The sequence below is a fragment of the Cydia amplana genome, chromosome 25 (assembly GCF_948474715.1).
Source record: "Cydia amplana chromosome 25, ilCydAmpl1.1, whole genome shotgun sequence".
Classification (NCBI taxonomy): Eukaryota; Metazoa; Arthropoda; class Insecta; order Lepidoptera; family Tortricidae; genus Cydia; species Cydia amplana.
Window position 1 is genome coordinate 8677347 of NC_086093.1, and position 25066 is coordinate 8702412.

The 25066-nt window shown below is 40.2% G+C and overlaps 4 protein-coding genes across 4 annotated transcripts in view; 1 reads left to right on the plus strand and 3 right to left on the minus strand.

Annotated features, from left to right (window-relative positions):
- The window catches only part of LOC134659470 (uncharacterized), a 99603-nt gene extending 85133 nt beyond the window's left edge, over positions 1-14470 (minus strand). Inside the window, exons 1-9 of the mRNA XM_063515111.1 lie at positions 14302-14470; positions 13711-13797; positions 11453-11678; positions 10153-10323; positions 8627-8722; positions 6631-6729; positions 4393-4490; positions 2137-2223; positions 1392-1460 (exon numbers count right to left, since the gene is read on the minus strand). Coding sequence (XP_063371181.1) covers positions 1392-1460; positions 2137-2223; positions 4393-4490; positions 6631-6729; positions 8627-8722; positions 10153-10323; positions 11453-11678; positions 13711-13797; positions 14302-14387 — 1019 coding nt within the window. The 5' untranslated portion in view covers positions 14388-14470. The remainder of the gene's footprint in view (positions 1-1391; positions 1461-2136; positions 2224-4392; positions 4491-6630; positions 6730-8626; positions 8723-10152; positions 10324-11452; positions 11679-13710; positions 13798-14301) is intronic.
- Positions 14471-15198: 728 nt separating this feature from the next.
- On the minus strand, positions 15199-17541 carry LOC134659471 (uncharacterized). Its single transcript, XM_063515113.1, has 3 exons — positions 17493-17541; positions 16463-16810; positions 15199-15371 (listed from the first exon to the last, which is right to left on the minus strand). The coding sequence occupies exons 1-3, from the start codon at positions 17500-17502 to the stop codon at positions 15199-15201; spliced, it is 531 nt and encodes a 176-aa protein (XP_063371183.1). The 5' UTR covers positions 17503-17541.
- Positions 17542-18511: 970 nt separating this feature from the next.
- Positions 18512-21447, plus strand: LOC134659472 (zinc finger protein 436-like). Its single transcript, XM_063515114.1, has 4 exons — positions 18512-18626; positions 19440-19535; positions 20238-20698; positions 21322-21447. Exons 1-4 carry the CDS (start codon positions 18512-18514, stop codon positions 21445-21447), a joined length of 798 nt encoding a protein of 265 aa, XP_063371184.1.
- A 997-nt stretch (positions 21448-22444) lies between these two features.
- LOC134659473 (zinc finger protein 595-like) lies at positions 22445-25066 on the minus strand. Its single transcript, XM_063515115.1, has 2 exons — positions 24964-25066; positions 22445-23577 (listed from the first exon to the last, which is right to left on the minus strand). Exons 1-2 carry the CDS (start codon positions 25064-25066, stop codon positions 22445-22447), a joined length of 1236 nt encoding a protein of 411 aa, XP_063371185.1.

Genomic DNA, 25066 nt, shown 5'->3' on the forward strand with positions numbered 1-25066 from the left:
AATACTCAAGGTAAAATAAATTATTTATGGCCCAACCATCGAAAATCGTTTAACTAGACTTATATCGACCGGGATATGAACCGTAATAGGGAGTATTACTGCAATGTTTTGCCACCAGAGTGCAGCACTAGTGACTTAAGTATACCATAGATAGAGTAACTTATACATACTGTAGGACTGTTTTTTGACGTTTTCACACACAATCAAGTATGACATTGATACATCAAGGCGGTTTGTTTACAAAGGGCCTACCGGGAAACGCGAAATCGAAACTCAGCTATCTGCCTCTTTATCGCTCGAATATGCAAGAGTGCTAGAGAGATTAGTTAACAAAATTTTCGACTCTCTCGTTTGCGGTTGACCCTTAGATTGTGATTGTGACTTATTGTAGGAGTGGCGCCCCCTACGCAGAGTTTCGCGTAATATTCCCTATTACCTTGTGTATTGTTTTCGAGCGCGGTCTACACAACTTTGACACCCGCCCGCCATCTTCAGTTAACCGTGAACAAGATGCATGTAACTGCGTCGAAATATCGGGAGCTCGAAAACAATACAAAAGGTAATCACGGTCCATATCCCGGTCGATAAGTCTAGTGAAACTAACCGTGAATCATTCAAAACTGTAATCTTTTAATTATTTACTTACGTCATAACGTCACCCTAGGCCCGTAAGTGGGATTTTCTCCCCGCTACGCGAGCAGAAAATCCCACTTCCTGGCCAAGGCAAGACGTAAAACTTTAGACAAACCACGGGCGGTAATTTGTAAAGCCCCAGATCGCATATTTATGGCCCTCGCCTTCGGTTCGGGCCACAAACACCGGCGATCTGGAGCATTCACGAATTCACCTCCCTAGGTATGTATAATGTACTATTGCATCTCTATCGCTCTTGCATGTTCGAAGCAGGGATGTTGCGGATGCCGATTTTTTGACATCCGCGGATGCGGATGCGGATGCGGATTTTTAAAGGCTCACATCCGCGGATGCGGATGTCAAGATAGGTACATAAAAAACGTCAAATGTTACATTTTAGTAATTTTTATTTCAAAAAACCGGCCAAGTGCGAGTCGGACTCACGTTCCAAGGGTTCCGCACATTAAGTCCCACTCACGCTTGACTGCTCTTTTCTAATAGGTTTTTTTGGCTAATTACTAAATTACCTAGCAGTCTAGCACTTACGCCGATGCTAAGACGTTCCTGTACCGACCTGTTCCACATCCGCATCCGCATAAGCTCCGCATCGATTTTATGCGGATGCGGATGCAGATGCGGATGTTGAAAATAATGCGGAAGTTCCGCGGTTGCGGATGCGGATGCGGATGTTCGCAACATCCCTGGTTCGAGCGATAGAGAGGCAAATAGACCAGACGGACCGCCAATTTCGGGCCTACAGGGTGTAGTCGTTAGGATCGTACAGCTCTGAGAGCAGCCTGTATATATACGACGGCGAGCTGCCTCCGCTGCAACAAAAAAGTACATACATAATTAACTAGCGACCCGCCCCGGCATCGCACGGGTTAACAAATTATACACAAACATTCCTCAAGAATCACTCGAACGCAGTGAGACCGCCAATAGTCCGAGACTCTAATGGGTGCCTTTCACCTGAGTTGAATTAAATATAGTTATTTATGGAATAGGGAGTTAATTGTCAGAATGGAAATTGTACAACATATCCATTTAAAACCAAAAATTTATCGTAAAAAAAGAACGTGCTTAGAAAGTACAGTGCTCTAGAGCAGAAACGTATTATTTTCTGCACACTTTTTAGAACAACAAGTGGGTACTTTCAGATTATGAGGAATGAAAAGTAACTTTTCTTTTTGATTATTTAAATGGTTGACTGACAACGATGACCATGCATAAGGCTGTTTTACGGAAATATTAGCAGGTTTTAGTGCCATAAAACAATTTAGTATTTTACTATACAGGTTAGCTAAAAAATTAACGCCTCCCATAGAAAATGGACCAGTTAAAGTGTATGAAACAGCCAAATATTTTTTTGCGAGTTCGGAGTTGGTCCCATAGTAAAATTTGCTCAGTATAATCCCAAAACCTCGTGGCAACGGGAATGCAGTTATTTCCCCCCCCCCCCCTGTATATGTGCTTATAATATTAGTAGGATAATATACTCACAGATTGGTGATATACAGAGTGACGTTGTCAGCCGGGATGAGATCGTAACGCGGGGCATACACATGCGCCAGTCCACTTTCCGCCTTCCTGTATAACATTTATGTGTTATCAAACTTAGTTCGCAGGCATAATGGCTGCTTTATAATTTAAGTCTATTATTTACAATCAAAATGTATTATAATGTAAAACATAAGGTTAAGGCACAGAGAAGACTAAGTCAAATGTTTACAAATTGGTTTTTGAGAATATTTATGAATCTATCTATATACATTATATAGTCTGCAAAAGTGTACTCATCGTCACAGATATATCGGGGCGGCCAAGGTGCTCACAAATATCTGAACACGCTATTGTTAAGGCGTTATACAGGGTGTCCCAAGAAGTAGTGATATACTGAAGCTGGGAGGTAGAGGATTTTTCGTATTTTTTATTTTTCTAAGCGCCCTTGAAGTTGTGAACATACTGGGTAATTTTATCTTTCTTGGCATTAATTTTTTTTTAATTCCATTCAAAGATCTAACGATAGTAAATGTTACCATACTGAATTGGCCTATCTATCAGCGTAGCACACAAAAAAAATCAAGCATCTACCGCAATAATTCACGTCACCATAAATAAAAATCTCATCGTACTCGGCGATAGGTGAAAAATTAAAAAAAATCATAACTCCGAAAATACGAAAAATCGCGGAACATACATGGGGGTGATTCAGATAGCCCTCTAGGTCCTCTACCTCCCAGCTTCAGTATATCACTACTTCTTGGGACACCCTGTATATGTAGAGTGTGTTTAGATATTTTTAAGCACCTCGACCGCCCCAATATATCAGAAACGACTCTACAAACCATAGAAGGTAGGATCCTGTAGAAGTGGTATACGCGTGCCTCCGTGAGGGACAAAACATAGGCATATGCGACACTTTGATTGGTCGAATTTATTTGTTGCCCACCATAATCCATATTAATTTACGGTGGGGAATAAAAAAAATGTGAGTCTGTGACAAGGACAAACAGTAATAGCGCTTTCGCTGCTACTCCTACTGAAAGATACATAAGACTATCCCGTTTGCTCATTTCCCCCACCCATCATGCCTTATTCAGTTAAAATACTAGATTCATGCTACAAACACTATGTAATGTAACTTTCGAATGGCGTTGGCAACTGTCAAAGTTGCATAGATGGCACCATCATAGCTTGCCCCTGTCTCTAGTTGAGTTCTATGAGATTTGGCTTTAAGGGCATAAAATTCTATTAACACATTCACTGCCCCCGACGCACATGTGCGTCCACCGTCATACAAGTTTGTTCTTAGGCCACACCCCCTGGCAGTGAATGCGTTAGTGTAAGGCCTGAGTGGACGCTCGCTCGGCGACGCGTGCGGCGTGGCTGTGGGCTCACTTGTGATGTGAGCAGCGTGCACTAAGGCCGCTCCTATACGTGCGCATTTGTTTAACATGCACGCCGCACGCCCCGCCCCGCTGCACGCCCAACAAGAGCCTCCACTCAGGCCTTACACTTAAAAAAAGCGGCCAAGTGCGAGTCGGACTCGCCCATGAAGGGTTCCGTATTTAGGCGATTTATGACGTATAAAAAAAAACTACTTACTAGATCTCGTTCAAACCAATTTTCGGTGGAAGTTTACATGGTAATGTACATCATATATTTTTTTTAGTTTTATCATTCTCTTATTTTAGAAGTTACAGGGGGGGACACACATTTTACCACTTTGGAAGTGTCTCTCGCGCAAACTATTCAGTTTAGAAAAAAATGATATTAGAAACCTCAATATCATTTTTACAGACCTATCCATAGATACCCCACACGTATGGGTTTGATGAAAAAAAAATTTTTGAGTTTCAGTTCGAAGTATGGGGAACCCCAAAAATTTATTGTTTTTTTTTTATTTTTGTGTGAAAATCTTAATGCGGTTCACAGAATACATCTACTTACCAAGTTTCAACAGTATAGTTCTTATAGTTTCGGAGAAAAGTGGCTGTGACATACGGACGGACAGACAGACGGACAGACAGACAGACATGACGAATCTATAAGGGTTCCGTTTTTTGCCATTTGGCTACGGAACCCTAAAAAACAACAATAATTTGACACAACTCTAGGGATTGCAAGGTTAGGGTAACTATAGGGTTAGGGACTTAGGGATGATATAATCCTTAAGGCCGGTGCAGACCGAGTGCAACTTGTATGGGAACTAGCCGAGGTTGCAGTCGTCGTGCAGTCGGCGTGCAGTTGACTCACTGGTAGGGCAGCGCGTGCGGTGCGAGCAGCGAGTTGAGGTGCGCGGAGTCGCGCGCGTGCAGCGGGCTCAGCGCGTGCAGCGCGCACAGCGCCACCACCTGCGGGAATAGTACATTACGATACAAGTGCGAAAAGTTTCTTAGGCCCACTTGCACCATTCCACTAACCCGGGGTTATTCGGTTAACCCTGGGGTTATCATGGTGAACAGTACAATTTGACACTGAGTTAACGGTTTAACCGCTTATCCCCGGGTTAGTGGGATGGCGCAAGTGGGCCTTAATCATACGCGACTAAGCGCCACTTGCACCAATCATATTTGACTGACTGGTCAGCTGGCGCGCCCCGTGCGCTTTACTACGAAACTTCCCATACATAAAAATTTAGCGAACTCTTTAAAGATAAGGGAAACCTTAAGGGTCGGTTGCACCAAACTGTGCGTATCGTTAAAGAATTCGCTAAATTTTTATGTATGGGAAGTTTCATAGTAAAGCGCCGGGGCGCGCCGGCTGCAATGATATTATATAACCATAGATCGGTTATACTCATACTTGAGGAGCACAAAAAATACTTCCATATTTATTTCTGAGCCTAATACGAAAAAAATCTGTTATTTTTTATTAATTTTCTCATTCCATCCATCTTTGTCACACTCGTTGTTAAACATAAGCTCCTCTTTTTCTATTTCGGTGTGTGGGAGCTCGTTAGCACGTGCACATTTCTCGCTTGTCCAGCCGCGACTAAAGGCAACTTGTCCAATTTGTCACAAGGTAAGCGCTTCAATTTTGGAACGCCTATAACCTATCTTGAGTTATAAATCATTGGCCGGCTGACGATGATCAGACTGTCGAATATGGTTGGTGCAACATTGGCCGGCTGACGATGATCAGACTGTCGAATGTGGTTGGTGCAACATTGGCCGGCTGACGATGATCAGACTGTCGAATATGGTTGGTGCAACATTGGCCGGCTGACGATGATCAGACTGTCGAATGTGGTTGGTGCAACATTGGCCGGCTGACGATGATCAGACTGTCGAATATGGTTGGTGCAACATTGGCCGGCTGACGATGATCAGACTGTCGAATGTGGTTGGTGCAACATTGGCCGGCTGACGATGATCAGACTGTCGAATATGGTTGGTGCAACATTGGCCGGCTGACGATGATCAGACTGTCGAATATGGTTGGTGCAACATTGGCCGGCTGACGATGATCAGACTGTCGAATGTGGTTGGTGCAACTGGCCCTTAGTCTCGTTTTGCTAAATAATAATTCAATAGTACATTACGATACAAGTGCGAAAAGTAGAAAATTTGCAACAATGGGCGATAAATCGACACGAGTTGCGAGTTACCTTTTTACATATGGCCCTTTAAATTTTCGAATTAGTTATGTAAATTGCTAATTATCGCACTAATGCGGTAAAGTAGCACCATAATATGATGTACCTACTGTAAATACTCTTTTTCTACTCCAGTACTTTTATTTGTCATTTAAAGGGTAGTTGTCAAGACAAGTCTTTATTCCCCAAAAAAGAATTTGTGCATACATGCAGTATCTTTTGGCGATTTTACGATACTTCGTGTAATGACCACTTAAAAATATTGAATGAAATATAGTGTTGCCAACCTTATTTTAAATGTCATCTTTGACAAATAAGTGAACCATAGACATTTTTTTTTTAAATTTCATTCATTCATTCATTCTTTTCCCGCCCGTACCCTCCATTTTTGCTACTTCTTGAATTAAAAATATTTGTTAATTTTACAATTTTATTTCAAAGTAAGTGCTTGGTCATAGAAAAAGTATTGTATGCAACGTTGTTTAACTGAGTCAAAAAATACTCGTGGCGTCTTTATTAACAATTTGAGGCGAATTTTTAGGCCTCTCTTAAACAACGGTTGCATAAAATACTATTATTGCACACCTCATTACAGAAAACAATACATATAATACAGAAAATAAATGGTAATAATACACTTAGTGTGTGTGTGTGTGTGTGTGTGTGTGTGTGTGTGTGTGTGTGTGTGTGTGTGTGTGTGTGTGTGTGTGTGTGTGTGTGTGGGTGTGTGTGATGTGAGTGTGATGTGAGTGTTGTGTGTGTGTGTGTGTGTGTGAGAGAGAGAGAGAGTGTGTGTGTGGGGTGTGAGTGTGTGTGTGGTGTGTGAGAGAGAGTGTGTGTGTGTGTGTATAGTGTGTGTGTGTGTGCGTGTGTGTAAGTACATAATGTATACTTACTGGCACCCCGTAGTGCTTGGCGGCCGCGGTGACGGCGTGCAGCCCCGCCGCCCCGAGCGCCGCGCCGCCCGCCAGGGCTGCGTCCACACTCACTACGACCTTACAAAAAAAAACATTTCTATTCTAAGCATAGAGTAATACAAGTCCGTACTGTGCGGTTTAAGAGGAATTTCCTCCCGCGGACGCTCCGGCTGTGGAATGAGCTCCCTTCCGAGGTTTTCCCGAGGGTGTACAGTATGGGGTTCTTCAAAAAAGGAGTGTACAGGTTTTTAAAAAGGTAGGCAACGCGCATGTAACACCTCTGGAGTTGCAGGCGTCCATAGGCTACGGTGACTGCTTACCATCAGGCGGCCCGTATGCTTGTTTGCCACCGATGTGGTATTAAAAAAAAAAGTCAAGAAAGAATGCTAACTCCATACATCAGTTTTCTTGGCAAAACACGGGTTCATGTAATAAAAAATAAAAGATAGTTTATTCAAGTAGGCATAATTACAATGCGCTTATGAACGTCAAATAAAGCTAGGTAGACCAGCTCCAACCCTACAGCTATAATAATAATTTTACGCATATCCTTACACATATAACCTCAGAATAAGCAATTTTAGCATGTAAGTACCTTAGAGTATATTTTATAACTATATTTGCATGTATTTATATGTGAAAAGCAAATAAATGATCTGATTCTGATCTGATTACACCTCTGCCCCAAAAAGATTTAAATCCCCCCTCAATTGGAGGAGGGTATCCCAATATGGGTCCGGCAACAAACTCGGCGGGACACATGTTTAAAAAAAATAATTACATCTTATAATTAACATGCATTACGAGAAAATAAGGAAAAATAAATACAATTTAAATTACTATAGAATTCATGCAATTATACACATAAGGTGTAATAGAAATTTGATTTAAAAAAAAATACATATGTATGTACATAGAATCATACAAATACGTAGCTCTTTCAGTAATAGACGCGTTTTATCGTAATAGAACCTCCTGTACATAGTACTATTATTTATTATGTGGCACCGTGTATGTAAGATTTAGATTCTGCTACTGTTTATATAGTTAGACCAAGATAAGTCTGCAACGATTTTGATAGTACACGCAGTGCAAGTGTTATTCATTTGGATAATTTTATAGAAAATTGACGTTTAAAATAACACTTGCCCTGCGTGTGCTATCAAAATGATTACAGCCTTTAAGCCTAAAAATAAGCGTTATTCACAACACTGTTTCGAACCCTGTTGCAGACTTTTTTGGTGTAAGGGCCCGGGCACACTTAGCGTCTTTCGAGCGTCGGCGTCTAGTCAGCGTTATGGAAAATGGCGTTGCGCCGATGTTGCGTCGAGCAGCAGCTATAGAGTCGGCTAGACACCGTCGTTAGACATGGGTAGTTCGCGAATGAAAGATTCAATTGAAGCACTTCACTTGATGTCGCTCGTTCATTCACTAGTTCAATTCGGATTCATTTAGTTCTTTACTTCAGCAGTTCAGTTTAAAAACCTTTTCATTTACTTGCTCATTTGCTTAGAGTGACAAGGACGCCATGCTAAACCTAAGATTCATAAATTAATTTTCTTGAGTGATTGATATTGAATGAAATTATCTATCAAATTCTTCACTCAACTCAATATATCCGCAAATGAGAGAAATTAAACCAGTACTGTTGATATAGACGGATCTGTTGAGCTACTGAACTAAACTGAACTAGTGAACTGAAGGAGTGAAGTACTTCAGAGCGTACGAAAGATGCATATCAATCTTTTCTTTTTAACCGACTTCCAAATCTAAAAGGAGGAGGTTATCAATTCGGTTGTATGTTTTTTTTATTTTATTTTTTATTTTTTTTATTTTTTTTATTTTTTTTTATGTTTGTTACTCCATATCTCCGTCATTGCTGGACCGATTTTGAAAATTTTTTTTAGTGACACATTTTGCACATGACTAGCCGTCGCTCGGAAGACGCTAAGTGTGCCCGGGCCCTAACGGGTACCTTGTTGACGCGGGACATGACGGCGCACACCGCGGCCGCGCCCAGCACCGTCACCGGGACCCCGGCCGCGCTCAGCCGCGCCGCCATCAAGTGACACTGCAAAACAATTATTGAAGTGAAAACTTCTTTAGCGGCGCTGTGCACTTTTTGTGATGGGGAAAAAATGTTAAACTCGCGAGAGCGTAAGACGTAACCCTCGCTTTCTCCCGCGCGGCGAAAATGTATGCCTGAGCCTGCTGTAATACGAGGATCCCACCGTTTCTAACTTTATATCACTAAAATATAATTCAATAAAGCTACATCTTGATGAAATCGCTAATAAAAGTGAACTCTAGTACTGGTGAATAAAACTCAAAATATCATGACCAAATATTTAGATGCGAGGTCTGCAAGGTACTTCGATCAACACGGGCTTCCGACACGTCGGAAGGGATAGGCCCAAGCGATATCTCGACATTCAAATCATTCTGCCATTTTTCGCGGGAGGGGGGGGGGACGTGCTCACAGTCGCACTTCTCACACACTTACGTACAAAATCCAATCTGTAATGACGACACAAATACATAGAAAATGACACCCTACACATACAAATCTTGCACACCTCGATCTGTTTCTGTGTACGGATGAATCACAAGTGTCACAACACGCACACTAAAGCATTTTCGTCAAAGAATTTTATTGTTTTCTGAGAGATGAGAAGTCGGATTTGTCGCTCGACCGATCCGCAATTTGTACTGGACGAGCAAAATCGATAAATCCAGCAATTACATGAGACTAAAATATAATAATTGTGTTTAAATGTAATTAAACGTATGACATGTAAAAAAAATATTACATGTCAAATGTAACACCTTCTTTTTGTAAATTTGATATCCCCGACCTCTTTTTATAACAAAAAACCGAGCAATTAGGCATTTTTTCTGCTGCTGTGTTCACTCGCGCGTCTGGACTCGGTTTAGTTAAAAATCCGAGCGCAACTAGTTTTCTTACCCGCGCTAGATCAGTTGATCTTGTACCTAGGCAGAGGGGAAATAGTGCGAATACCGCATCCCTTCCGTGTTGATCGAAGGCAAGGTAACTTTACAATTTCTATTCGAATTTTAAACAATTAACGCTACAAATTTAAGCTCACTAACGAGCAATTTCGGAACTAAAGTTTTTCAATAGAAAGGAGGATGGGTCAATTATACCTAGTGCTGCAGACATTTTGGACTAGTCATTGAGTTTTCACTTCTGTCGGCACTCCCGGAGTGCAACCCGTTGTTTTTTTTATTATTATTGGAGTGTTATGGGCCTTTGAATGTCGCATCGACCAGGCATTGGTCTATTTTAACGTATGTGACTACATAGTATAAAACAAAGTCGCTTTCCGCTGTCTGTCCCTATGTGTGCTTAGATCTTTAAAACTACGCAACGGATTTTGATGTGGTTTTTTAATAGATAGAGTGATTCAAGGGGAAGGTTTATGTATAATTTGTTAACCCGTGCGAAGCCGGGGCGGGTCTCTAGTACGCTAAAAAAAATACCTCAGCGACATCAGTGCCTTCAGCCAGTAGCAGTCTGTACCGACGCGCCGAACGCAGGAAACGCTCGGTGAGTTTGCTCGCTCCGTACGTGAGGATCATCTCGTCTGCCTGCACGTGTTCCTTGGCCTGCGAGCTGATGGCGGCGGCCGTGCCTTCCAGTTCTGTGCGTAACTGAAAATAATAATCTTTAATAGAAAAAAAACCGACTTCTCTAACCACTAACCTAACCCACTTAACGGCGGCGCTTATACTTTATTGGGAAATTAAAAATCTCAAAACGTGTACTATGCGTCGTTGAATAGTTCTGTTCTGATCATCATCAGCAGTTCAACTTCATCAAATGCGACAGTTTTTAATGTAAATGCTTGATTTTCCGATGAAAATACAATAAATTCTATACTTTAAGATTTGAGGAGTTCCCTCGATTCCTCATGGATCCCATCATCAGAACTGGGTTTTTAAAAAAACGGGACCAATCTGTATGCATACCTATACATACAAACAAAAATGGAATTTTCAAAATTGGTCCAGTAATGACTAATGACGGAGATATGGAGTAACAAACATTAAAAAACAAAATAAGAACATACAACCGAATTGATAACCTCTTCCTTTTGAGATTTGGAAGTCGGTAAAAAAAAAACAATAGGGTATTTGACAATTTTTTATGAATGGTATCAGTCGATCAGGTTTGTTTTGAGGATCAAATGTCTGTATGGGACCCATTGTCTTAAAGCGATACAAAAGTCACAAATGACGGTCAAAGTCTGGCACCCGCACTTTACTGACGAAACGCTTACATCGTGACGTCATCATGTAACGTTAGAAGCCGTTTCGATGTATGGAAAACAAGGAAATTGCGAATTTGTCGGTGAAATATTGCGTATATTGTTGCTATAATTTTTTTTAATAACATGTAAGGAATTCATTATTGTATTCTTATTTAGAAGTTAAAAAAACTATAACATACAAACATATTTTTAAAATGTTCAATGTATGTATTGTGATAAATTGCTCATTTTCTATCTATTTAACTATAGTTCGTTTTTTTTTGCATTAGAAAGAAGGTAAGCGATCTTGACATGTATTTTAATTGAAAAACGTTCTTTAAAAATCAGTAACTTATACTTATGAAAGCAGAAGAATATAAATGATCGTATTAGATTCATAATTGTTACATATTTGCCGTGACTTATTTTTAAAACATGTGTTTCAATTAAAAGACACATCAAGATTTTATTTTCTAATACTAAAAAAAACGAACTATGGATTTAGTTGTACAATTCAATAACCGTATCACCTCAGCCACATGTTCCCGCACGGGCTCCCTAAGATCCTCTGCCATCGCCGTGGTGCTCCTCCTGGGCGCGGCGAGCACTAGCCGCGCGAGCGACGCGTCGCCGTCCGCGCGCGCCTCGTCGCGCAGCGCGCGCAGCACCCGGCGCGCCATGTTGGCGGCGCCGAGCTGCTGCGGCAGCGCGCGCGACACCAGCCGCCCTACTGCCCGGACGCGACTGCACAGGCCACTGCAGGAACACATTCTAATCAAACAGGCGTGGCTCACTCCGCGATTTCGTCGCTTTGCTACAGGTAGCTAAAAGTACATCCGTTCCACACCAATTTTGGTGGCTAGCCATAAGCCGCGCGTGGCGCTGTCGCCACCTAGCGGCCATATCTGTCCTGAACGTAACAGACGCGTTTTGTTAGAGAGTGAGTCTTCTGTACCTAGTACTATTATTTATTCTGTGCCATCGAATCAAACAAGTACACTGAAAGAGCTGGCAGCTTCCTCGCTCGAATAAGCGTTGCAATTCAGCGAGGAAATGCTGCCAGTATCTTTGGCACTGTGCACCAGGGGCCCTCTTTAGATATAGATTTTTAATTTTTTAAGTAGTAGTTTTAGTTTTGTAGGTAGTTTTAATTTTAGGTTTTTTAGGGTTCCGTACCCAAAGGGTAAAAACGGGACCCTATTACTAAGACTTCGCTGTCCGTCCGTCCGTCCGTCCGTCCGTCCGTCCGTCTGTCACCAGGCTGTATCTCACGAACCGTGATAGCTAAACAGTTGAAATTTTCACAGATGATGTATTTCTGTTGCCGCTATAACAACAAATACTAAAAACAGAATAAAATAAAGATTTAAGTGGGGCTCCCATACAACAAACGTGATTTTTGACCGAAGTTAGGCAACGTCGGGCGGGGTCAGTACTTGGATGGGTGACCGTTTTTTTACTTGTTTTTTTTGCTTGTTTTGCTCTATTTTTTGTTGATGGTGCGGAACCCTCCGTGCGCGAGTCCGACTCGCACTTGGCCGGTATTTTTTTATTGTTAACAAGTACACTTGTCCTAGAATAAGATTGTGGGCAAAAATCTTCCAGGCCAGCTATCACGGTCGCATTTTTATCACCTGTCATGCCATGCGTCACTTTCGCACTTACATATTTGTTAGAACAGCCATGGTGACAAATGATAAAGAGCCGACCATCTTAGCCCTACAGAACATTATTAACGATAAGTCGATATAACTAATAATTATGAAGTAACTCTTAAACTTACTTATTTCTTTATGATTTTACATAGGTTTTCATCATACATCACTATTAGTAATAACTTCTTGTTAACATATGAGTTCAACCGTTGTTTAAAAGGGGTCAAAAAAGGCGAGTAGCGTGAGTAACAATTTGAGGCGAAGCCGAAAATTGTTAATAAAGACGCCACGAGTATTTTTTGACTCAGTTAAACAACATTGCATACAATACTTTTTCTACGACCAAGCACTTACTTTGAAAAAAAAATTGTAAAACAAATATTTTTCATTCAACAAAAATAATACTTTAAACAAGTGGAATCATATAGGACATATATGTAGGTAAACAAACCAAACCCGGCCACCGCGCCCCGCGCCCCACGGCCGGTTGGTCAGCGACACCTTCTTGTAACTCATGAGGCCCTGGTACTTGCTCTTAGTTAAATTACAATTTTGGATAGTTTTAGATTTTGGCCACAGTAGCCTATGGAGACTAACAAGCACCGCTAAGCGGTGTTCGTAGTCTATGGATCTTGTTATATCACGGGTGTCACATGCGCGTTTTTGACTTCTGAAGCAATTTTATTGTTTCTACTATAGAACCTAATGAATATTTTGTAAATTGGCAGCAATGCACTTAGTACTCATCTGTCAGAGATGACAATTAAAATTAGGTTGGCAACAATGTATTTCATACAATATTTTTTAAGTGGTGATTACACGAAGTATCGTAAAAGTACCAAAAAGATACTGCGTGTATGCACAAATACTTTTTTGGGGAATAGACTAAAGACTTGTCTTGACAACTATAACATAGGGGTTTAAAGGTGTGTGTACGACCTTTTAAATGACCAATAAAGGTACGGGAGTAGTAAAAATTATTAACTATGTATACTATATTATATATATGCCAGGATACTACCTGTGAGATCCTGTAATTGGCTTCCTGTTTTTATCTTCTTGTCTATTGTAAGTTTTAAAGCTGTTGGTTCTCCCTAACATAGATAATTAACGCAAGGAAGATGGTGACTTACATGACAGTGGTGTTATCAGACTCATTGATGATCTGCTCCAGAAGCGTGACTGTGGCCAGGGCTACATTGTTTGATCCCTCAATCTTCCTGTAATACAACATACAAAGACACTTTGACATATATATCAGGACTGGCCTTACAGGCAATAAGAATGGGCAAGTATGGGGCCAGTGCGTTAGACTGCACGATTGGCTCGAATTCGTGAGTGACACCGCTGAACAAGTACCATTTGTAGTGCCCGTAACGCCCGTCCTGAGATATAAGTCAATGCAATTTTTACACATGAGACACTAGTTGCAAAGGGGTAAGACTTTTATACTGGTGAGGTTCAGTAAAAAAATCCTTTGGAACTTAACGTGTTATTCAAATTAATCAGCATTTATCAAAAACTTTTGATATTAAACTGACCAATGACATTAATAGGATGATGAAATTCATGAAATAGATTTCTACAATACCTGAGCACATGTTAAATGATAAAGACTTATTATATGAAGGTAGCAGCCGTAGGTTCGTCTATATTCTTAAAATAAACAATTTAGTGCTTTAAATTGCTAAATACAGCACTTTTTCTGTATGCCACGCACGTACCCATTTCGGACGTCTGACACAAATTTCGCCACCAAATCGACGTGTTTCTCGTCAAGGTCCTGCACTACAGCATCTGAAGGCGACATTATACACAAAACACTGTTTAATAAAACAAATAATTGAATAAAATCCCTAATTGAAGTAAATATAACCTCAAAATGTAACAATGTCTTTGACAGATATCACAGATTAGAAATAGAAAGATAGGCAAGATAAAATACTAATAGACGACCGGACCAGATGGCTTTACGTACTCTAGCAACGATTGGATCGTGCTATTCGTTAGACTGAAACAGTTATATTTTTCTCTCACCTTTTAAGACAGGGACATCCTTATCAGTCCGTCATATCGTCTGGTCGTTTGTTAGCAGTGTTTTAAAATAGTAGTTGGATGGTCTGTGGTTTGGTCCACTTAGTCTATGGTCAAGCTTACTGTCAAACTGACATTTTACAATTTATGAATCATTTGCATCTAAATTGGAGAAGATTTTAAATTTGTATGAATGAAAATAAGACACATTTGTTTCAGCGTTTATATCACATTTTATATCTTAAATTACTCCACTTTGCCAATGATAATATTAAGACACGAATGTCCTTTGCTCTTATTCTTTTATTTATTATTCAACTAAGGGCAAGCAAGCACTGCTTGTCCTAGTCGTCCTTAGTTGATTAGAGACGCCTTATCTTTCTAACATAGATAGATATAGATTAAAATGTTCTTCAACCGTAACACATGCTTTGTGACACAAACAATTGACATAGAAAAGAAAAAGTAACATTCAAATCAGCAGTAATAAAGATTTACATTTTTTCTTGTTTTTTACTCTCATCTGCCATGGGCTTTCTTAGCCATAATCAGATTGTAATGATTGTATGTATCTATACATTTCTTTTTCAAGGTGGTGGTCCATTAACCACCATTCCTTTTATGTGAAGAGGGGGTGGGTTATTCTCCCCGGTCAAAGATTTACATAGCTTTAGTTTAGTTGAGGGTAGTGTTGTGGTATAGAATAGCAAGATAGCATATACTCGAGATATTGGGAAGGCCTCCGCCGCGACGGGGTAGCCTAGAGGTCCAGGGCGTTAAAGATAAGATAAGATAAAAGATACGTAGAGTAGGCATAATTACAATGCACTTATGAACGTCAAATAAAGCTAGGTAGACCGGCTCCAATCTTACACCTCTGCCCCGAGAAGATTTAAATCCCCCCTCAATTGGAGGAGGGTATCCCAATATGGGACCGGCAACAAACTCGGCAGGACACATCTTTTCAAAAATAATTACATCTTATAATTAACATGCATTACGAGAAAATAAGGAAAAAAAATACAATTTAAATTACTATAGAATTCATGCAATTATACACTAATAGAAATTTGTTTTAAAAAATATACATATGTACATGGAATCATACAAATTCGTAGCTCTTTCAGAAAACATATCAAATTCTTACAAAAGGAAAAGAAAAGGGAAAAGTTAGCTGAAGACACTGGTTCAATTCCCTCCCCCCCCTCCCTCCCTCCCTCCCTCCGCCACTGGAGGGCTGTCACTGTTTCTATAGTATATATGACATCTATTTCAGTTCAGCGCTAATTAATTAGTCATCTACCTCTTCATCTGTATGTATTGTCTCATGATTGCGTAACTGTCGTTTTTGTCTGCATTTGTAACTGCAGTAGTTACATTTATAGGGTTTTTCACCTGTATGTGTCATCTCATGAGACCGTATATTCACTTTCTGACGGCACCTGTAGTCACAGTACATGCACTTGTAAGGCTTCTCGTCTGAGTGAATCAAGAAATGACAATTTAAGGAAGCTTGCGTAAAACACTTCTTATCACAAATATCACATTTAAACCGTGTTTCACCAGTGTGTGTCATCTCGTGAATTCGTAAGTGTCCTTTAACACGGCTCCTGTGGCCACAGTATCTACACTTGAAAGGCTTATGGCCTGTGTGAATCATCAGGTGAGACATTAAACCTGATTTCTTTTTACACTTATAGCCACATTGGCTGCACCTGAAAGGCTTTTCACCGGTGCCTATAATCAGGTGAGCCTGCAAGTTTGTTTCCTCATCAGACGTGTCATCACAATAGGGCTGAAACTTCTTCTTACTAGAGTGTTTCAATCTGCGTCTTTGTAGATTTATCTTACAATCACTCTTGTATTTCTTATTGCTGTATTTAGGTTTTTTGTTTTCTAAATCTTCTCCCATTGAATTATGTAAAGGTGAGTGAATGTGTACGTGTTTCTTCAGAACCAACTTGTTCTTGAACTGTTTGTTGCAATGGTGACATTGATAGATGTTGATGACATTGGGTGTGGTTGCGGGCTTGGTGGTGCGCAGCTTGTATGTGCGGCCCCCGGCCCAGCAGGTGCGCCGCTCCGCGTCCAACAGCAGGCGCTCCAGCCTGACTGAGCACGAGCGGCCCCAACCCGTTGACTGCCGGGTCGACCTTCTGGCCCGGCCCGACACCGCAGCAGAGGAGACGAGAGTGGATGCTGCAAGATAAAAATCTAAAATACAAACATATTAAACAACTTTAGATGGAGCAGTGGCAGAGCGTTACATTACATATTTCTCAATTTAAGCATCAAAATAGTTTCAAATTTAATTCTAGACAACAGAACTGGCCATTTTCGTGTGAAACAAAGAGTTGGTGATAAAGAATGTCTGAAATGCTCATTATTCAAAAAATGCGAGGGTTTCAAAGCTCGGGGGCAAACAAATTTGACTACCAAATGAAACACAGTTTTTAGAGAAAACAGACGAGGTGGCTGCTGGCTAGGAGTTGGAGTAGGTAGTCATACGTTTACATGCGTGCCGAGACTTGGCAAGCGTCAGGGACGCAGTTATGCGTTAGAGGGAGCAAGCGATATTGCTATCTCATTCCACCGCATACCTGCATCCCGTCCCTGACGCTTGCCAAGTCGTATAAACGTAGCAAAATAGGATGTAATGTAATAGGTTGGTGTAATATCTCTACAGCTATACGTGCTTGGTTATATTCTATGAACCCACGCAGTTCCGACTAGTCCGTGGCTGCACTTGCGGGCTCCGCCCGTGCCGGCGACATGCTGCCAGTAGTGCCAGTATCAGCACCATTTAACTCTATCTAGCACAATGGCCGCGTCACAATTCTTACGCAAAAGTTATACTATTATACATAAGGCTCTTACTCACCAATACGCATGATACTGATGATGTTTACGAAACAAGAAAAATTATTAAATAAACATTAACACGCTAAAGCTTTGGTTTCCTCCGATAGCGGTGCCGTCATATAGCGGCCGTCTCCATACAAATACTACGACATCCATATTTAGCCGTATTATTTAGTATGGAGACGGCCGCTATATGACGGCACCGCTATCCTAGGAAAACCGATCTTAAGCAATTAAGCATAGACATAAAAGGCTTTTTTTTTGTAGACATCTGTCACGTCACCAAAGAATATAATCTCACGTCAACGTCAAGTATTTTTAAGCTAAAACAGAGGCGTACCTGACCGCGATTATGGTCTGGTCCGAGACCGGTTCAATTGTGTGTAAGGGCGTCCGCTGCACATCCGTTAAGGACGCAGCTATAAGTAAGAACGAGAGAGATATTTAGGCTGGACCAAATCGCGGTCCTGTACGCCCGTTTGTTATGGCTGGAAAGGTGCAAAAAAAACTGCCGTTATCTAGTCTGTGGTAAACGAAACTGTCATATAGAATTGTCATTTGAATCTGAGCGCCTACCGCGAACTACGTTCGACGTGTTGCCTCTCTGTCGCACTTGTAAATTCGTACGTAAGTGTGACAGGGAGGTAACACGTCGAACGTGGTTCGCGGTAGGCCCTCTGACAATCCCCTTTATTACCGAACTTGTTCGCGAGTCCTCTAATCGATAGTTACTTCCCTTTATTATCTAAGTAACTATAATACATTATAATTACTGTTAGGCACATTATCATACGTATTATTCTTCATAATATTTGCTTATTTATTGTTATATGTTGCTTTTCTTCGAACATCAATAAAAACAAGCACTAAACTTATACATAAATATCCAAGCATTGATAATTTGGTAAATGAAGATAATAAATGTTGTCTACAATATCGTTTTCCTTTTGTAAGGACAGTTAGTGTAGGCCTGTCGACTAGGGCTTGCAATACGAATATCCGGATGGTTCCATACTCGAACCCGGGTCGCAAGCTATAATGGAGGCAAGCGATGTGTCCGTTGAGTTTGTTCAGGTAAAACAAGAACCTGTGTGGGAGCATAGTGACAAGACGACAGGACCCGAGGAGCATGTTGTGTTGCTGCCTGAACAGAGTGAGTTTTCTTATAGGTTGATAAATTTTAGTGCAAATGACGCGTGACCAGAGGGCTGGGTCATATCTAGCACAGCGGATCAGCATTGCCATACAACGTGGCAATGCTGCCAGCCTTCTGGGCACGCTGCCAATAGACGATTTGGGGCAAATTTTCTATCTATAGTTTATTTTTATGCTTAGTTTTTAAGCTTGGTTTTTAGTAGTAATCACTTTATTGTACACAACACAGATTTACATAAAATTTACAGAAATAAAGGTACAAAGGCGAACTTATAAGGGATCTCTTCAAGCTAACCTTTGAGTAGATTTTAGTTTGTAATTTAAATTTTAAGGTTGATAAACAAATCTACAGACGTAGTGCATAATTATTTTTCATTGTATTTCCACGGAAACGTACGAACGTGTTCCGCTATATCAGTCAGTCTCGGTACAAAGAGTACTGAGGTTGACTGAAGTATCATGACCAATACAAACATTTCCGAGAAACTGACAAAATGAAATTGTGTACACACTCGAATTCTCTTAAGATGCGTTTACCGCGTAAAACAATCTATATCGCTTAAAACACCCGCGCGCTTTATAGTTATTTACGATAGGCCGTCCGTGCGGACGGTCGTCTGCGCGGACCCGTCAGCTTTACTCTGAAATGCTCCCTGAACGTACATAATATTGTTCCGGTGCGGAGCGATCTGCACGGACGGTCCGCGTGACACTAAAACCAGCCTACAAGTGCGAAAAATAGGAAATTCGACACAAGTTGCGAATTACCCTTTTTTACCTATATCTATTACAATTTATTTTTTCTTTACAGTAAAAATAGAAGTGGAATTTGATGAGCAGAGACCAGTGCCTGTGAAGGAGGAGCCTCTGTGTGAAACCCAACTTGAAGCGACTCCTGAGGTTTCCGGTGGGTAGTCGGTGTTAGTAACACCAACACTACACTCTACGTGACCATAGGGTTGTTGACACATGTTGAATTTTATAACTAAATCTAGTTAAATAGATAGAAAATGAGCAAATAAACCCAATAGATTGGAAACTTAAAAAATATATGGGAATAATAAAAAAATACAAGTAAAAAAAAATAATAACTTCCAAATAGGAAAAAAAATATGGTTCCAATCGTTTCCTTACATTTTATTTTAAAAAAGATTGTATAGCAACAATATACATAAACTCAATATTTCACCGACAAAATCGCAATTTCATTGTTTTCCATACATCGAAACTGCTTCTAACGTTATATGGTGACGTCACGATGTATTGCCATTTGTTAGAAGCGTTTCGTCAGTAAAGTGCGGGTGCCAGACTTTGACAATCATTTGTGATTTTTGTATTGCATTAAGACAATGCGTCGTATACAGAGATTGGATCCTCAAAACAAACCTAATTGACTAATACCATTTATAAAAAAAATTCAAATACCCTATTGGTGCACCTTGTCCTTATATCATTGCTAAAGGCTTAAAAAAATATCAGTTAACAGTTTCCACAATGGTATAGGTATGTGTAGGCCCCACATTGTACCAGTTCCTGATGCCATGCGAAATAGACAAAATAGTGGTCTTACGTATAAACATCTGTGCGTATAAACAACAATGTGTTGCAGGTTTAAACCAAGAAGTTGTCATCAAACAGGAGCTTGAAGAATCCCCAGAGTCAGAAGAATCTCCCACGTATCCATCACAAGCCGCAAGCGGAGCGGCTGACGACCGACAGACTGACTACAATGACCGACAGACGGACGACAACGACCGACAAACCGGGACCTACGTGTGTGACACCTGTGGAAACACATACCAACAAATACACCACCTAATCCAGCACATTCAAAGAAAAGCTTGCAGTCACACCGCCGAGAAATCATACCCCTGCGACATATGCGGAAACAAATTCGCAAGCAGATCGAGTTTGAACCAACATAGACACACACACGCCAGCACAAAGCCGTATTCGTGTGAAACTTGTGGGAAACAGTTTACTGTGTTAAGTTATTTAAAAGCACATGAGCGGAGGCACGTAGGTGAAAGGCCATTCAGTTGCGACATATGCGAGAAAGCTTTCGCGAAAGTGAGTGATGTGGAAAAACATAAACGTATCCATACAGGCGACAAGCCGTACTTTTGTGAGGACTGTAATAAGAAGTTTGCGCATTTGAGTGATTTAAATAAACATAAACGAACTCACACTGGAGAGAGACCATACTCATGCGATGTTTGTAATAAGAAGTTTAAGATTTCAACCCATTTAAATACACATAAGCGAATACATATCGGTAATAAGCCTTATACCTGTGACTCGTGTAAAAAGCAGTTTTACGATGAGGCCTCTTTAAGTATGCATAAACGGGTTCACACTGGGGAAAAACCATTCTCGTGCGATATATGTGAAAAGGAATTTACGCGCAACAGCAGTTTAATTACTCACAGACGAATTCATACTCATGTGTTCTTTTGCGAAATATGTCAAAAGAATTTCAAGCAATTAGCCAACTTAAAAAAACATTCCAAGAGACATACCCGAGAAAAGACTACTAAAGTAAAAGGTAGAAAAAAGTCTCCTGAAGTTATAGAAATCCTATAGAGCGTAAAAAAACTTATTTATAACTGTTAATTTGACGTAGCTATATATTATATACATACATAAAAGACAGAAGCGGCGGGGGCGGCTTTGTTTTATAAGGGCTCTTACAGACGAGCGACAGCACGCCAGTCGCCGATGATGGCCGATTGCTGTCGCGCGCGGTCGCTGGCGTGCTGTCGCGCGCGGTCGCTGGCGTGCTGTCGCTCGTCTGTAAGAGCCCTAAGGTGTATACATAGTGCGTTTTTTTTGCATTAGAAATAAGGTAAACAATCTTGACGTGTCTTTTTATTGAAAAACACGTTTTAAAAATAAATAATGGCAAATATGTAACAATTATGAATTTAATACGATCATTTATATTCTTCTGCTTTCATAAGTAATAGTTATTGATTTTTAAAAAGCGTTTTTTTTCAATTAAAAGACATGTCAAGATCGCTTACCTTCTTTCTAATGCTAAAAAAAACGAACTATAGTGTAGGTGTAGTGTTATGTCAAGGTGGATTTATGAAGTCAAATATACGTATAGATTTATTTACTCATGTGCCTATTTCTCTAATTTCACGAGTAGATGCCGGAAGCTCAAACCGGTACAAGTACTTTTTACAACTTTTATTAATGATCATATCTGTACATAGTTAGCAAGTTCCATAGAATGACACTTTAAAAAGAAGTCTACACACAAGGCTTCTGAATTTATATGAATGGAGTCGTATTTCGGTGAAAGAAAACATCGTGAGGAACCCGGACTAATCCCAATAAGGCCTTGTTTCCCCTCTGAGTTCGAAGGATCAGGTGGCACTTTCGTAAAAACTAGGTGCCTACGTAAATTCTTGGGATTAGTTGCCAAGCTGACCCCAGGCTCCCATGAGCCGTGGCAAAATGCCGGGATAACGCGAGGAAGATAAATATAGCTGGTCAAGCAAATCATGCCAGTAAAAAAAGGCGCGAAATTCAAATTTTATGGGACGATTTATTGAAAAATGTAGGCACGAAGGGCGCATACAATTTTCAAATTTGCCGCCTTTTTCTATTGACAAGATCTGCTTGACCAAGTATATATTAAGATTATAGAGGTATTAAGTATATTCAGTCAAAACTACTAATAAAATGGAGTAATCTCTAGTGTTTGCATCACGTGGAAACTGACAGGCAAGAGCGTAGGTATTTGAAATATTAAATAAAACCACTATATGAATATAATTATATTTATTTATAACCTGGGCATTTTAATCTTTAATTTGACACTGACTGAGCATCAGTCTTTGAAGGAGTCTCGCCGACATGTATTCGTTTATGCGTCTTTAAATAATCCGGTCGGGCAAATTTCTTTTCACATACATCGCATGAGTACGGTTTTTCACCCGTGTGTTTTCGCCTATGAAGATTCAAATTACTTAACTCGCTGAATTGCTGCTTACATACTTCGCACGTAAATGGTTTTACGCCAGTGTGGGTTTTCTTATGTCTAGTCAGGCCATTGGAATTCGTGAAGCGCTTTTCGCATATTTCGCAAGTGTGTGGCTTCTCGCCGGTGTGTATTTTCTTATGTTTGATCAAGTAACTAGAATTCGCGAATTGTTTGTTGCATACTTCACAATTATATGGCTTCACGCCGCTGTGTAACTTTCTATGTCTGGACAGATGATCCGCACTCGCAAATAACTTGTTACAAATGTCGCACAGCAATTCCTTACATGTATTTTCGCCTATATGGCTTTGTCTGTGCCTCACTAAAGCATTCTTGTCATCGAACTGATCCTCGCAAATTTTGCACAAATATGGCTTTTCACGATTATGCGTCTGTTTGTGTTTCTTCAAATCAGTAGAGGTTACAAATTTCATCTCGCAGTTATCACAGGAATGCGACCTGTCACCTGTGTGATATTTTTTATGTATAACCAGGCCATTCCATCGCGCGAAGTGCTTATTGCAGATATCGCACGAGTATTTCTTCTCACCTGTGTGAATGCGTTTATGTAAATGCAAGATACTCGCATGCGCAAATTTCTTATTGCATACTTCACATTCGAAGGGCCTTTCGCCGGTGTGTATCCGCCTATGGTTTGTCAGTTCTATTGAACGCAAAAACTTCTTTTCGCAAAACTCACACGAGTATGGTTTATCTTCAGTGTGACAACGTTCGTGTGTAGTCAATTCACTCTGCCGTACGAATTGTTTCTCGCACGTATTGCAGGAGTACACCTTTTTGCCTTTATGCAGTCGTTTATGTGCAGCAAAATGATTGTAGGACTCGAACTGCTGGTTACATATATCGCAGGAGAATGGTTTTGTTTGGTTGCCGTGTTGCGCGTCTAGGGCGGCAGAGGGCTCAGGTTCTGATTGCACGGCTACTGGCTGGTTAGAATCTGAAACCAGACACAGACTGTAAAAAAAGACAATTCACTAAATAATATGTAGTACAGGCTGTAAAAATATGGGTGCACTCATCATACTAAAAAAATTGTCCCATAGCTCTTATGTCAGCGAATTACGAACTATGGGACATATTTTTGAGTATGATGAGTGCACCCACATTTTACACTTGACTGTTGTACTAGTGGCGCTGTGAGCTGTCGACCTCGCGAATCCGCAAGGGCACTGCCATTTAGAAAATTTCCAAAAACGTAATCGACAAAAATTTTCTATTTATATAAATGAACCGTCTAAATGGTGCTTTATTTTAAGACGCAATGTATTGCGAATTTTGTTATGTTTAAAGCATGACTGATGAAAGCGTACATAGAAAATAATATTTAATTTGTTTGAACAAGAAATCCAAAATCATCATAATTTTTAAAAATAATGTAAAAAATATGCCCACTAGTTATGTACCACCAAAGCGAGTTGGTGGTAACTACTGGGAATAATTTTTCCCAGTAGTTACCAGTGGTAAAAGGTGCGAAAAAAATCCCAGTAGTTACCACTGGTAACAACTTGGTGGTAACTAGTGGGAATAAGCCATATTTCGGGGATCTCGAAAACGGCTTTAACGATTTCGATGAAATTTTGCATATGGGGGTTTTCGGGGGCGAAAAATCGACCTAGCTATGTCTTATCTCTGGGAAAACGCTAATTTTTGAGTTTTTATACGTGTTTTTATACGGTCTCCCAGATATTGTTAAATTGAAATAAGACTGTTATACAATCTTATTTCAATAACTATACAATCATTGAAATTGTATACTACACTTTTTTTTAGGGTTTCTTATTGCACAGAGCTGTACTGTGTGCGATAAAAAAATGAAAATTAGGGGAAATCTATAACTTTACATTAGTTATATGTATTGCATCTATTTTATAATTCTTCTGCATTAACTGTATTAACTGTAACCTTTACTTAAATAATATTGCAGTAAAAAAAAACATGAAAACCGGCTTTTTTACTAAATCGCGGAAATTCTTATAAAAATTAACCTTTGAAAATAATACAATTGCGTACTATAATTTGTATAGTATCTTCTATAAATTGTAAATACAGATGTCAATCATCAAGAAAAAATCAACGATGACCAACTCTGGCCAACATGGGACTCGAACCCACATACTTGGATTGCCGGTCGAATGCGTTACCAATTCTGCCAGCTGACCATCCGATTATCAACAGTATCAACGCGAATACACGCGACGCGTATGGCGATATAGTATCTTGCCTATTTCCAATCAAAACAACAAAAAATTAGTTTTTAAAAGAGATGGATACCCGAAATTGTTCCTGGTAGGCCCTCTGGCCGTGATGGTGACATAAAACTCACTATTTTCCGGTGTCGGCACGTTTGTCTGCTCCTCGTCTACGCCATTTACTCCGGGTTCCACCTTCACGGCCACTACTTCCACGGACACACCGTTTTCCTCCAT